At 38.4% G+C, this 12,697-nt stretch overlaps 1 protein-coding gene across 1 annotated transcript in view; it reads right to left on the bottom strand.

The window, feature by feature from the left end:
• LOC107657283 (neuralized-like protein 4) overlaps window positions 1-12,697 on the bottom strand; it is a 48,505-nt gene that overhangs the window by 12,733 nt on the left and 23,075 nt on the right. The window contains exons 3-22 of the mRNA XM_016445321.1: window positions 9,886-9,951; window positions 9,355-9,779; window positions 8,291-8,402; window positions 8,066-8,154; window positions 7,869-7,941; window positions 7,510-7,783; window positions 7,237-7,418; window positions 6,993-7,078; window positions 5,328-5,490; window positions 5,020-5,230; window positions 4,832-4,908; window positions 3,831-3,909; window positions 3,577-3,746; window positions 2,483-2,611; window positions 2,196-2,341; window positions 1,379-1,597; window positions 880-978; window positions 651-803; window positions 386-550; window positions 152-310 (exon numbers count right to left, since the gene is read on the bottom strand). Of these exons, the coding sequence (XP_016300807.1) occupies window positions 152-310; window positions 386-550; window positions 651-803; window positions 880-978; window positions 1,379-1,597; window positions 2,196-2,341; window positions 2,483-2,611; window positions 3,577-3,746; window positions 3,831-3,909; window positions 4,832-4,908; window positions 5,020-5,230; window positions 5,328-5,490; window positions 6,993-7,078; window positions 7,237-7,418; window positions 7,510-7,783; window positions 7,869-7,941; window positions 8,066-8,154; window positions 8,291-8,402; window positions 9,355-9,779; window positions 9,886-9,951 (3,077 nt within the window). The remainder of the gene's footprint in view (window positions 1-151; window positions 311-385; window positions 551-650; window positions 804-879; window positions 979-1,378; window positions 1,598-2,195; window positions 2,342-2,482; window positions 2,612-3,576; window positions 3,747-3,830; window positions 3,910-4,831; window positions 4,909-5,019; window positions 5,231-5,327; window positions 5,491-6,992; window positions 7,079-7,236; window positions 7,419-7,509; window positions 7,784-7,868; window positions 7,942-8,065; window positions 8,155-8,290; window positions 8,403-9,354; window positions 9,780-9,885; window positions 9,952-12,697) is intronic.

Genomic DNA, 12,697 nt, shown 5'->3' on the forward strand with positions numbered 1-12,697 from the left:
GTATTGATAAAGAATATCTCTTTGGATTTGAGACTTTAGTCTTTGCAACTTTACAGATCTTCTTTATGCACCAAGAGCTTGTAACACTTCAAAGAGAAAGGAAAAATTGAAATCGCATCATATGACCCCCCTTTAAGATAAGTGACATCACCTTCAACGAGTTGTGAAAAACAGAGTCTCGTTGCAGTAGCCAGACTGAGCGCTTAAGGCAGCAAGCTGTGGAAGGGAAGTTGAGGCGGTCTGGCGAATGACCAATCACACCCAGCGATAGGGAGGACGTCCATGATGAATTCAGACGGTCTATCTGAAACTGAGAAAGAACAGCTATTAGCATCATGCAGACTGTGTCTCTCACTTTCAAATACACTCACACACAAGCACACGCCTGGAATAGCTGCTGGCGCGGCAAAGCTTGAGCTGTGACCAAAAGACCCTGGTTGTAGCTGGACACCCGGGCGGCAGTCAGGTTCTGATTGGACAGCTGGATATTTTTTCCATGATTCTCCAAAAAAGTCATGACCGTGGGCACCAGGGCAGGCTCATTCTCACACTGAGAGTTGAAAAACAAACAAACAAACAAATACCAATAAAGCTTGACATTAAAATACAGCCAATCAAGCTTCAAAACATGATCCTCTGAGGTGACACACCTCTCTGACAGGAGTGCTGTCCTCCTCTCCCTCTCTGCAGCTGTCGGGCGAGAGCGAGGGAGCTTTCACACTTTCTGAATCCTCAACTAGCGTGGAGCTGACGATGGACACGGCTGTCACCTTTCCATACAGGTCCAAAACAGCATACACGTTCTGAAACGAAAGTGGATGAGCAGACCGTACAACTGAAAAATTTGACTTATCAACAGATATAGCAGCATACTCGTACCTTCGCCACTGCAGTGGCTGCTGGTCCCATGTCTTCTCCATCAATTAGGATGTGCATGGTGTCATCACTGCATCTCTTCACCCCAACGCGATTTCCCACCTATAGTAGAATGGAGGTGTTGAGGCTGTGATATTTATTCGTTCCTCGCTTAGGGGTAATAAGAGGTTTTATATATACCACTCTTCAGCGTGTTCATGTTTGTATTTGTGTCTGGCTCAAAGGACTGAATAGAGGAAATGAACTGGAGAAGATTTCCATGTCAATGTCATGTTCCAGTTCAAAAGTGTGTACCAGCTGGAGCAAACTTTATTTTTCTCAAATTGATGTCACAACAGTTGGTTGAAAAAAATCATTCTGAACGGGATTCCAGGGTTATAGTTTCTCTGTCATTGTTACAGCTGTGACGTGGACTTCCCTCTTTGCATAGAATTAGAACAAATATTAAAACTTTACTGTTACAGTTCTTGTCATTGGTATGAATGCACCTGTGCTCTCTTACCGTGAGTCGATCCAGAGAGCATCCATAGTTCTGTCTCTGTAGCACTCCGTTCCGCCTGACCTCAGAGCCGGCGAGGACCCAGGTGACCTTTGACCTGAGCTGGGTAAGCGAAGGAGAGAGGCCACTGAGCGGGCAGGATGGTAGGTCAGGGGGCTGCAGGGTGGTCAAACCCACATGAAGGGAACCGGACCATCTGTCATCTACCTTGTTAATTTTAACCTAAAAAGAACAACAACAGGACCATATGTGAATAGGACACTAAAATGTCTGGTAACACTTTACAACAAGGTTCCATTTTTTTCACTCATCATTTACTCACCCTTTAATAAGTTCCTTTCCTCTGTTAAACACAATAGAAGATATTTTAAAGAATGTTGGAAACAGTAGCCATTGACTTCCATAGTATAAAAAATACTACAGAAGTCAATGGTTGTTTGGTTACCAACAAACATTCTTCAAAATATCTTCTTTTGTGTTCAACAGAAGAACTCATACAGGTTTGGAAAAACTTGATGACAAAAAGAAAAATACTTCTAAAATATTTATTAATCTTAGTTAATGTTAATTTCAACCTTTACTAATACATTATTAAAATCAAAAGTTGTATCTGTTAATATTATTTAAAGAGGAATTAACAATGAACTGTTGTATTTTTATGAACTAATGTTAACAAAATACTGCAACAAACATATTCCCATTGTTAGTTAATGCTAGTTAAGATTTTACAAAACTAATGGGACCTTACTGTAAAGTGCTACCACATTTTTAATTTCTTTTTTTTTTTCGTTTGTAAATTAAAACACGTTCCACATCTCACCTCAAACACCTCATTTGTCTTGAGCTCCTTTGCGCTAAACACAATTCCATGGGCATATCCATCGACCCTCAGTGCTTGACAACCGTCTCCTAATAACACCACATTCTTACCATGTTTGCTGTGCAGGTGATGGGCAACCCCTGCCACTAGAGGGTGACAAAGACACAAAAGTAGAACAAAACATATGATCCTGTTTACAACTGGTGTTGACATGAATGTTAAAATCATCAATCTTAATAAATGAATACTGCCTCAAATGAAAAAATAATGAAAAAAAATTATAATACCAGGAGAGTGTATAGGGAAGCTCTTCTCTGTGATGTTACTGGTACACAGACTGTTATCCAGTGGCCCCGATGAACTTGTAATGGACACTTGCACACACTGACCATAAAGATCGATCACAGCATATACTTCTAAAAAAAGACAGAAGAAAAGAAAGAAAGGAGGAGGACGTTAGACATTACTAAGTTCTGAAATATCAGTGTTGCATAATGAGTTCACACTGCATGATTTCCAAACTCGTCGGATCGCCGTTGTTTTCACACTGCGTGACTATCTGGGGTAGCATTCAGTTGCTGCTGTGTTCACATTGCACAATGGATCGGCGACGGGGTTTCACATTGCATGACTTCACAAAAGGAAGAATCGCCGACAGCTCTGTCTGGTCCGCAAACTACGTTTCACAACAAAACACACGCAAGAAGTGATAAGGAAATAATGCGAGAACCCGCGTGCGTCAGAACGGAGTTTTCGAGCAAGACTGGAATTATAAAAAAAAATATATATATAGCCCGCAAATTGTCTGTGAGCTGACTTCCAGCTACAAGGAGAAAAAGAAAAACTGATTATGCAGGAGGCAGATGCAGGGAACAGGGATTGGGTGTTCTGCAAAGAGAGACGTAAATAATTTTGCAGTAACTGTTATGCTGATGTTGTGGCTGGTCAAGCAAAAGTTTGTGCTTGTTTCTGTATGATATAATTGTTCAGATATCTATTAAAATACTGATATTCTGGTCTATAACTCCTCCCTGAACTTCCCTCTGCCCTGTATCTTGGTCTCTCATTGGCTGTAGGTCATCGCCGATGTAGTTTTCAGTCAGAAATCATTGCACACAGCGTGATTGTGAATCGCCGACAGCTCCAGATATTTAGCATGCCAAATATTTTGCAGGCATCGGCGACATGTCGGCGATTCCCTCAGATCGCGTCTTTGATAATTCACACTGCGTGATTGTCACTCGCGTGAACGAGCACCGATTTGCCTCCGATTTCGGGCATTTGTCGGCGATTTTGCAAAACCTGTCGGCGAGGGAAAAATCGGGCTAAAATCGTGAAGTGTGAACTCGGCATAAGGTGAAACAGTTTTCTTGAAAATTACCTGGTGGCAGCCCGGTACAAGCTACACCCTGGTCAAGGCCGTTGATGAAGTAATGCAGGTCTCCAGTAGCTTTACGCATCATCCCAATCCTGGAGCCTGTGGTCAGAGAGTCCAAGTCACAGCCGTAGTTATTCCTCATGGTATTCCCATCCTGCATGATCGCTGTGCCACTACAGAAGAGAAAGAGCAAAGAGAGATGTAAGGTGTCAGTTCTGGCAAAGAAAGGAGTTTTAATCCATTAACCCACGGCTCACCTCAACATCCAGGTGTCATAGTCAATGTCAGTCATTGTATTAGGGAACTCCAGTTCTTCTGGTCTGATTGCGGTTACTCCTGTGAAAAATACAAACCAAAATCTGGTTCTTATTCAGGTTCCATTAAAAAACACATACACAGAACCAAGTGATTATTGGAAATAATAATATTCGGTTCCTTTAATATTCCTGGAGCCAGTATTTTTCTACCATGTTTCCTGCACTGCAGCACCAACAGCTATAGTGAAATTCTTCGAAACATGACTCTTATGAACCAATAATTTTTAGTAAATCAAAGACATGCATTTTTTTTGGTAAATCAATGGTATTTCTTAAGTGAATCAAGGCAATTTCTTTAGTGAATTAGCGGTATTTCTTTAATAAATCAGTGGTATTTCTTTAGTGAATCAGAGGTATTTCTTTAGTGAATCAGAGGTATTTCTTTAATAAATCAGTGGTATTTCTTTAGTGAATCAGAGGTATTTCTTTAATAAATCAGTGGTATTTCTTTAGTGAATCAGAGGTATTTCTTTAATAAATCAGTGGTATTTCTTTAGTGAATCAGAGGTATTTCTTTAATAAATCAGTGGTATTTCTTTAGTGAATCAGAGGTATTTCTTTAATAAATCAGTGGTATTTCTTTAATAAATCAGTGGTATTTCTTTAGTGAATCAGAGGTATTTCTTTAATGAATCAGAGGTATTTCTTTAATAAATCAGAGGTATTTATTTAATAAATCAGTGGTATTTCTTTAGTGAATCAGAGGTATTTCTTTAGTGAATCAGTGGTATTTCTTTAGTGAATCAGAGGTATTTCTTTAATAAATCAGTGGTATTTCTTTAGTGAATCAGAGGTATTTCTTTAGTGAATCAGAGGTATTTCTTTAATAAATCAGTGGTATTTCTTTAGTGAATCAGAGGTATTTCTTTAGTGTATCAGAGGTATTTCTTTAATAAATAAGTGGTATTTCTTTAGTGAATCAGTGTTTTATATAAGCTGACCTGCTTCTATTGAGCCTGACCAGCGATCCACCATTTTCTGAATTACAATTTCAAAGAGCTCTCCATCCCGAAGGCACCTGTTCAGTGGGACACACAAGCATAAAATATTCATTTAATCGATGACTGATCCATCAAGATCAACCAGCATGATCTAAGCACTTAAGAGTTCATGCCAAAACAAAAGTAACCTGTTTGAAATAACAATGGCATCATTAAACTCGCTGCGGCAGTTCTGCCTGAGTGCCGTTCGGCCACCGTTGGTGATGACTGCGTTTGTGCCGTGCAGCTGATGAAAGCGCAAGTCATTAGCAGCTGTAGCTCCTGAAACTGAACATGGGCTACCAGGAGACATGGCAGTAGGGCCCTCAGAGCTGTCATCAGGCAAGGGAGGGAGGTCAGCTATAACAGAGAGAAAGAGATTTTTAAAAGTCTCCTGAGTACTTCAGGGTGTGTACCATCTATCCACCCCTTTCTACTCTCTCCTTATTGCTCTCACCCATATCATCCATGATGGTGGCCTGGGCAGCCTGTCCATACAGGTCTACCACTGCATACACACTGGGCGGAACATTCCAGGCCGCAGGGCCTTGAGGCACTCCGTTCACAAAGAAATGCAAACTTCCATCCTCCTTTCGGACAACTCCCACTGTATCTCCAGCCTGTAAACATTCACATGAGGCACATGAACATAAAACCAGCTAAACCAGGATATGTTCCTAAAAATCAGCTCTTATATAAAAGTCTCAATTCACCCTGGTGACAGTTCTGGGTGTCAAAAAGATCTTTAAAAAATCACTCAGAAGAACTTGAAATTTAAAGGGATAGTTCACCCAAAAATGAAAATTATGTCATTAATTATTCACCCTCATGTCATTCCAAACCCGTAAGACCTCCGTTCATCTTTGGAACACAAATGAAGATATTTTTGATGAAATCCGAGAGCTTTCTGACCCTGCATAGGCAGCAACGCAACTGACACCTTCAAGGCCCAGAACGGTAGTAAGGATATCGTTAAAATAGTGCATGTGACATCAGTGGTTCAAGCGTAATTTTATGAAGCTACGAGAATACTTTTTGTGCGAAAAGGAAACAAAAATAAAGACTTTATTCAACAATTCGTCTCTTCCGTGTCAGTCTTCGATGCGTGTTCATGAGAGTACCACAACCCACTATGTTCTGACGTAGAACACGCATGCACTGCACCTTGTTTACAAGCAGAAAGTATATGCATGCTTTGTGGTACTGTCTTGAACGTGCGTCAAATCTGACACGGAAAAGATGAAACTGTTGAATAAAAGTCGTTATTTTTGTTTTATTTGTGCACAAAAAGTATTCTCGTTGCTTCATAAAATTAAGGTTGAACCACTGATGTCATAGACTATTTTGATGTCCCTTATGATGTCTTTGCTACCTTTCTGGGCATTGAATGTGGTAGTTGCGTTGCTGCCTATGAAGGATCAGAAAGCTCTTGGATTTCATGAAAAATATCTTAATTTGTGTTCTGAAGATGAGCGAAGGTCTTACGGGTTTGGAATGACATGAGTGTGAATAATTAATGACATAATTTTCGATTTTGGGTGTACTATCCCTTTAAGACACAATTTGGTTTACATTAACCAACATGGCTACAGGTGACAGGTGGGGGGGGTTGACAGATGTGGTCACTAGTGAAGAATTTTTTTTATTGAAACACCAAAACTGGCTTTGGTATGCCATGTCGGGTGTTGTGTTCAAAGGTGATAAATAGTAAAGTTCTTTGTCAATGAGCTGCCTCTCGATATTTTAGCTGTACAAATTTGACATTTTGCTAATCTAGGATTCATTTTTAATTACGGTGCATTCACACTGCTGGCATGTTTACTGGCTGTTGCTTATCCATGTTGTGTATTTAAAACACACTTTGACTAAGACACAACTGTTTCGGTCAATGATTTTACCGCTTCAAAATTATTTGGGCCAAAACCAAAAATGTCACTTTCTTCTGTTTCGGCCAAATGTCTTCAGTTGCCAAAATTTCAGTGCATCACTAGTAGTCACTATGAATATGTTGGATAAAAGCTATGTGAAGGTTTTTCCAAAATTCTCCTTTTCTGTTTACAATACCGATTGAAAATTGACTGAAAATTGACATAAAATGTTTAAGCCAGTCTGCAAAACTCACTTTTAGACGGTCCAAATTGTGCCCGTATTCATCAAGAATTGTAGTTCCGTTGTGCATGACACCATTTCCTGTCATCATCCAGGTTCCTGTGTAGATATCGGTGCATTAGATTAGCTATCTACCAACACTCATGCATTTTACATTTGACGCTACAGGTAACATGGCCTTGACTCATGGACACTTTAATCAGTCAGCTAAGCTTTCAGTTGTGACCTGTGGCTGTAACTGTGTGGCAGCATTTTACCTGAGCGCAGGTTGGTCATGGTTGACGGCAGCTGAAGGTAGGCGGGGTTATGAGTCGTCACGCCAATCTCTATAGAGCCCGCCCATTTGTCCACCATTTTGTCGATGCGCACCTGGAAAACCTCATTGGAGTGCAGCGGACGATTGCTAAGCACAACGCCATGGTTGAAGTCATCCGTCGCACTGTGCCAGAGAATAAGATTTCATTGAACTGCCCCATGAAGCAGTAGCCCTATTAATGCAGTAAGTATATTTTTAGATTAAATGAACTCACTGAGGCCGTAAAGCAGTGCGGCCATCGCTGATGATTGCAGCCTTCTGCCCACAGTTTAGATGGAATAGCAAGCGCTCTGGGACATCAGGCTCAGGGGTCAATGAGAGAGCAGGTCGAGGACGGCCCACGTCAGGTGACAGCGCCCTCATGATTGCATTGTTGCGGCGTAAACGGTCACTGTGGTTATGGTTGTGGATGATGGTGACCTTTACTGCCATGCCATAGAGATCCACCACTCCATACACTACACCAGGGGTCTGATTGGCTGCAACCCCTATGACATCATTTCGGAAAAGTATTTTAGAACAATCCGAATTGTGTGTGAATTTTTTATCACTGAGATCTGAAATTACTCTCACCCTGGTCAATGCCATTAATGTAGAAGTGCAGAGCTCCACTGACTTTCCTCATCAGCCCTATGTGATCTCCCTCCTATAAATAACAAAAGCATAAAAACATTTTATAAGCATGTTGTGTATAAATAAACAAAGGGAATCACCTTGAGTATTAAGACTACATGAGATAATCATAAGACTCACATATGCTGCCAACTTACCTGGAGTTCATCCAGGCTGAATTCACAGTATTCCCGACGAGTCCCCTTCCCATTGGTTAAAATCCCACAGCCACTCATCATGATTGTGCCTTAAAAACAAGAAGAATGTAATGAACACTATGATTTAGTTATATCAAATACACATGTGCCTGCTATGTATATTGTAATGATTCTGTGAGAAATGAGGATCTATTTGATTATATCACAGAATAACAAAGAGGCTACCTGAACGTAAATTGGTCATTGTTGCAGGGTAGTCAAGATTATTTGGGTTGTGGGTTGTCACTCCAATCTCAATGGAACCAGACCATTTATCCACGAGTTTGTCAATGTGAATCTGAAACAGACAAGTGCAGCGATATAATCAGAGGTGTAAAGTCAGCCAAAAATTGTACTTTTACTATATTTTTCAATTTGTTTTGTATAACTGTTGTATAATTATTCTGAGCATCATAATATTATTAATTAGTTGTATTATGTTTGTACTTTAAAGAAATAATAAAAAAAAAAAACTCCTTACCGCCAAACAAGTTTTTGGCAGAAAATTGGAATTAAAAGGATTATTATTATATGAATAAAATTGTGCACAATGCTATTTTAATTAGTAAGTCTCTTCAGGCAAGTTAAAAAGCAAAAAAAAAACTTTTATATTTAAATAATTAACACTAAATTAAGAATGTTAAGATTTTTTTTGTTTTTGAAAGAACTCTCTTATGCTTACCATGGCTGCATTTATTTGATTAAAATATGCAATTTAGTGAAATATTATTACAACTTAAAAAAAGCAGTTTTCTATTAATATATTAACATAAATAAAAATTTAATTTATTCAGGTAATAACAAATGTAATATTATTCTAATATGCTGATTTGGCACTTAAGATTTTTTTTTTATTACTATCAATGTTTTATATATACGTGTGTGTGTATATATATATATATATATTTTTTTGTTTGTTTTTTTTTTTGTTTTTTATTATATTATATTTATGTTGTTTTTATTATGATAGGACAGTATTTAGACAGGAAGCGAAGTGGGAGAGAGGGGGGGGTGGGATCAGGAAAGGTCTGCGAGCCTGGACTCAACCCGGGACGCACTAGCGCTATATGTTGGCGCTGCTGACATGCATCATATTTTTTTCAGGATTCTTTGATGAATATAAAGTTACTAAGAACAGAATTTATTTCAAACAGAAATATTTTGTGAGATTATAAATGTCTTTACTTTCACTTTTGATCAATGTATCCCAGCTAAATAAGAATATTAATCTCTTAAAAAAATATATATACCTCAAACATTTCGTTGTTTCTGAGTGGTCGATTGGTCATGACGACTCCGTTATTGAACTCATCCAGCGGTCTCCTCCTTTCTGCTGTCTTATTGTTGTTGCTTAGTTTGATCAGCGTGCCACACTTCTCATGGAACAGCAGCGCGTCATTGGTTGTCATGCCGCCACCGGCCACCCCCAGTCCCGCCACCCCACCAGAGCTCCCCGCTGGGCTGCTATTGCTGCTACTGCCTCCACCTGTCCCTCCGCCACCAATGCCACTGTCACTTCCTGTTCCTCGGCCTCCACCGCTACTTCCTGTGCCGCCCCTCGAGGAGTCAGAGCCTCCCCCTCCCACCCCCAAGTCCTCTCCACCCTCATCCTCAGAACGATACAGAGAGACAATGGCATTGTTGAACACATCAAATAACTGATGCTCAGTCAAAACTGTGAGGGGAAAAAAGTGGAAAAATAGCAAAAGATAAAGAAATCAACAACGAAATTCCAGATTTACAATGATAAATAACCGAGGCTGGTTTTAAAAGTGACGTACCACTATCAGGCTCAAAGTTGTTTGGAAATTTGTCGGGCCGACTGTGCGCCCTTGACACCTCAGGCACTGATGAGAAAACAAAACAGTAAACATTTGTTCATTACAATTGGACCAAAGATATATTAAGAGTGTACTTGATAAAGCAAAGAAACAATCTTTTAAAAATCTAGTTAAAAAGTAAAACCCAACAAAATTCTTAGAAATTTACTGTTTGTATTCATGGTTTTCTAAGCATTTTAAAGAAATTTTCAATCGAATGAATGATAAAAATATCATGTGGTAAATTCTAGGGCTGGGCAATTTGGCCAAAAATTAAAATCTCGATTTATTCAGTACGTTTGACCAATTCTCGATTTTTTTACAATTTTTAACTAATCAACTTGAAAATGTAACTACAACATGATTCAAGTAACTTTTTCTTTATTATCCCTCTATTTAAAGAAAATTCTATTCCAAGTGCACCACACATGAAGTTGTCAACATGATGTAAATGTTAAACAAATCATTTGTTAAGTATCTTTGCAGAAAAGATGCGTGAACTACAACTACATCTTGTACAAACTTGTCTTATACATATTATATTTTCAGAAATAATACGAGGAAAATGCTTAAAAAAAATCTCAAACGTCAAGGTAATTCAAAATGACTGAAGGTATAACACCAGTAGACTATTATTAACTATAAATGTTCTATAAAAACAACAGCAGCTTTCAGCCTGTCACCATGATGCAAACATGAAATATCAAACATACAGTAGTAACGTTAGTTACAGGTTTTTTTATTCGATTACGCTTAGGGTGGCCATACGTCCTCTTTTCCCCGGACATGTCCTCTTTTTGGACCTACAAAAATGCATCCAGCCTGGATTTCTTAAATGCCCAAAATGTCCGGGATTCGGCTGTTTTCTTAATCCCGCTCCCGCTGAATCTCTGACCATTGCCGCCTGCCTCCGCAACATGTGTTTCGCTCCCGCGATTTTCGTGCCCACTCCTTTAACCCTTTAAGCCCTGAGGCCATTTTTGCCACACTGAACTTGATGTTTTTTCTGAGTGACACACAAAAATAATGACTCATAACTCCAGGACCGTAGCAAGGAGAGTCAAAAGGTTGGTACCGTTTGATAGAAACCTTTCTGTACTTTCAGTGGAAAATTATTTAATTTGGACATTCTCCTGCTGAGAAATAGCTGATAAAAATGTAAGATTTGAGTGCTCAAGAGAAAATGTTCATATCTGTATTATTTGACATTCAATATCTCAGGACAGAAATAAGGTAGGAGGAAAATTCTTTTTTGATGATGTTCCCCAGCATGTTAGTTGTCTGTTTCAAATTTTGTGGTGCATAAAGTATAGCATAAAGTATTCAAAAGTTACAGTATTTTGTAACAAAACAGGCCTTTTTGTTTAGCTCTTGACTCTTTGAAGGAATTTTAAAAACTGTTGTTTTCTGAGTGCCATACACAAAAATAATGACTCAACTCCAGGACCGTAGCAAGGAGAGTCAAAAGGTAGGAATCGTCCGATAGATATTTTTCTATATTTTTTATGGGGGAAAAAATCTTTGCATTTGAATATTCTCATGCTGAGAAATAGGTGATAAAATGTAAGAAAAATTTGTGTGGTCAAGGGAAATTTTTCATATCATTCTTATTTGATATATCAATATCTCATGAAAGAAATAAGGTAGGAGACAAATTCTTTTTTGGTGATGTTCCCCAACATGTGTGCTGTATGTGGTGATATCATGAAGTAATCAAAAGTTACAGCTTTTGGAACCAAGGTAGCCCTTCTCTTAGCCCTTTACAGTTTTTAAATTGTTTTGAATTTGAAGTAATGCCTCACTCAAGTTTAGTCAAAGCCCCAAAAAATTATACTTGTTTTATTCTACTCGATGAGACCTTTCAAATTACATATGACACATAACTATCTGAGGTGTATGATGTTTCTGACATATTAGAGTATATGGCACAAAAACATTTTTCATAAATTATGAAAACATATTTTTCAATTTATCCGCAAATAACTCAGCACTACTTAGGAGTTAATCAAATTGGCCACATGCATTGTAAAGGTCAGACTCCAAGCTTTCAAATGACACCTATTTTGTGTTGATTAAGGCAGATATTTTGAAAAATATGCTTATTATTTTTTTCTTCGCTAGGGGGCGCCCGCCGGCGGTACACTCCGGTTTAGAGGAACTAGGCAGCACTGGTTAGGAGTTGATCAAAATGCTTGGATGCATTCGAAAGCTGAATTTCTAAGCTTTAAAATTATACCTAATTATTAAAAAAAAAAAAAAAAAGGTTATATAAAAGATAAAATAGACATTCTAGGTTTTACATTCTGCTTGCCAAGTGTTCAATAGAGCTCTCCAACTGATTTCTTCAATTCATGGGTTTAGGTATTTACACATTATTTACACACGAAAGACGCAATGGAAAAAAACATGAGAATATTGCAACATGTGCGCATTTGGAGTTTTATGTGTTATAATTCGATGACGAAAATCTTTAGATCTAAATGACAGATTATGGAATGATTGGGCTCAAGCTAATCGAGAGAATTTTCTGAAAATAATGACGTGCCATTTTCCATGATCTATGCATGTTTCATGAAGTTATGAATGAAAACGTAACCTAAGTTTTTCTCAATTTAATGGTTTCATGTGTGTGTTAATATCTTAAGTAATATATTTAGATCCAATGAACGAATTACGATGGGTTTGGGCTCCTTTTAATCGGGAGAATTTTCTGAAAATAATGACGTGCAATTTTCCATGATCTATGCATGTTTCATGAAGTTAAGAATAAAAG

This window comes from Sinocyclocheilus anshuiensis, unplaced genomic scaffold (genome assembly GCF_001515605.1).
Source record: "Sinocyclocheilus anshuiensis isolate Anshui unplaced genomic scaffold, SAMN03320099.WGS_v1.1 scaffold159, whole genome shotgun sequence".
Classification (NCBI taxonomy): Eukaryota; Metazoa; Chordata; class Actinopteri; order Cypriniformes; family Cyprinidae; genus Sinocyclocheilus; species Sinocyclocheilus anshuiensis.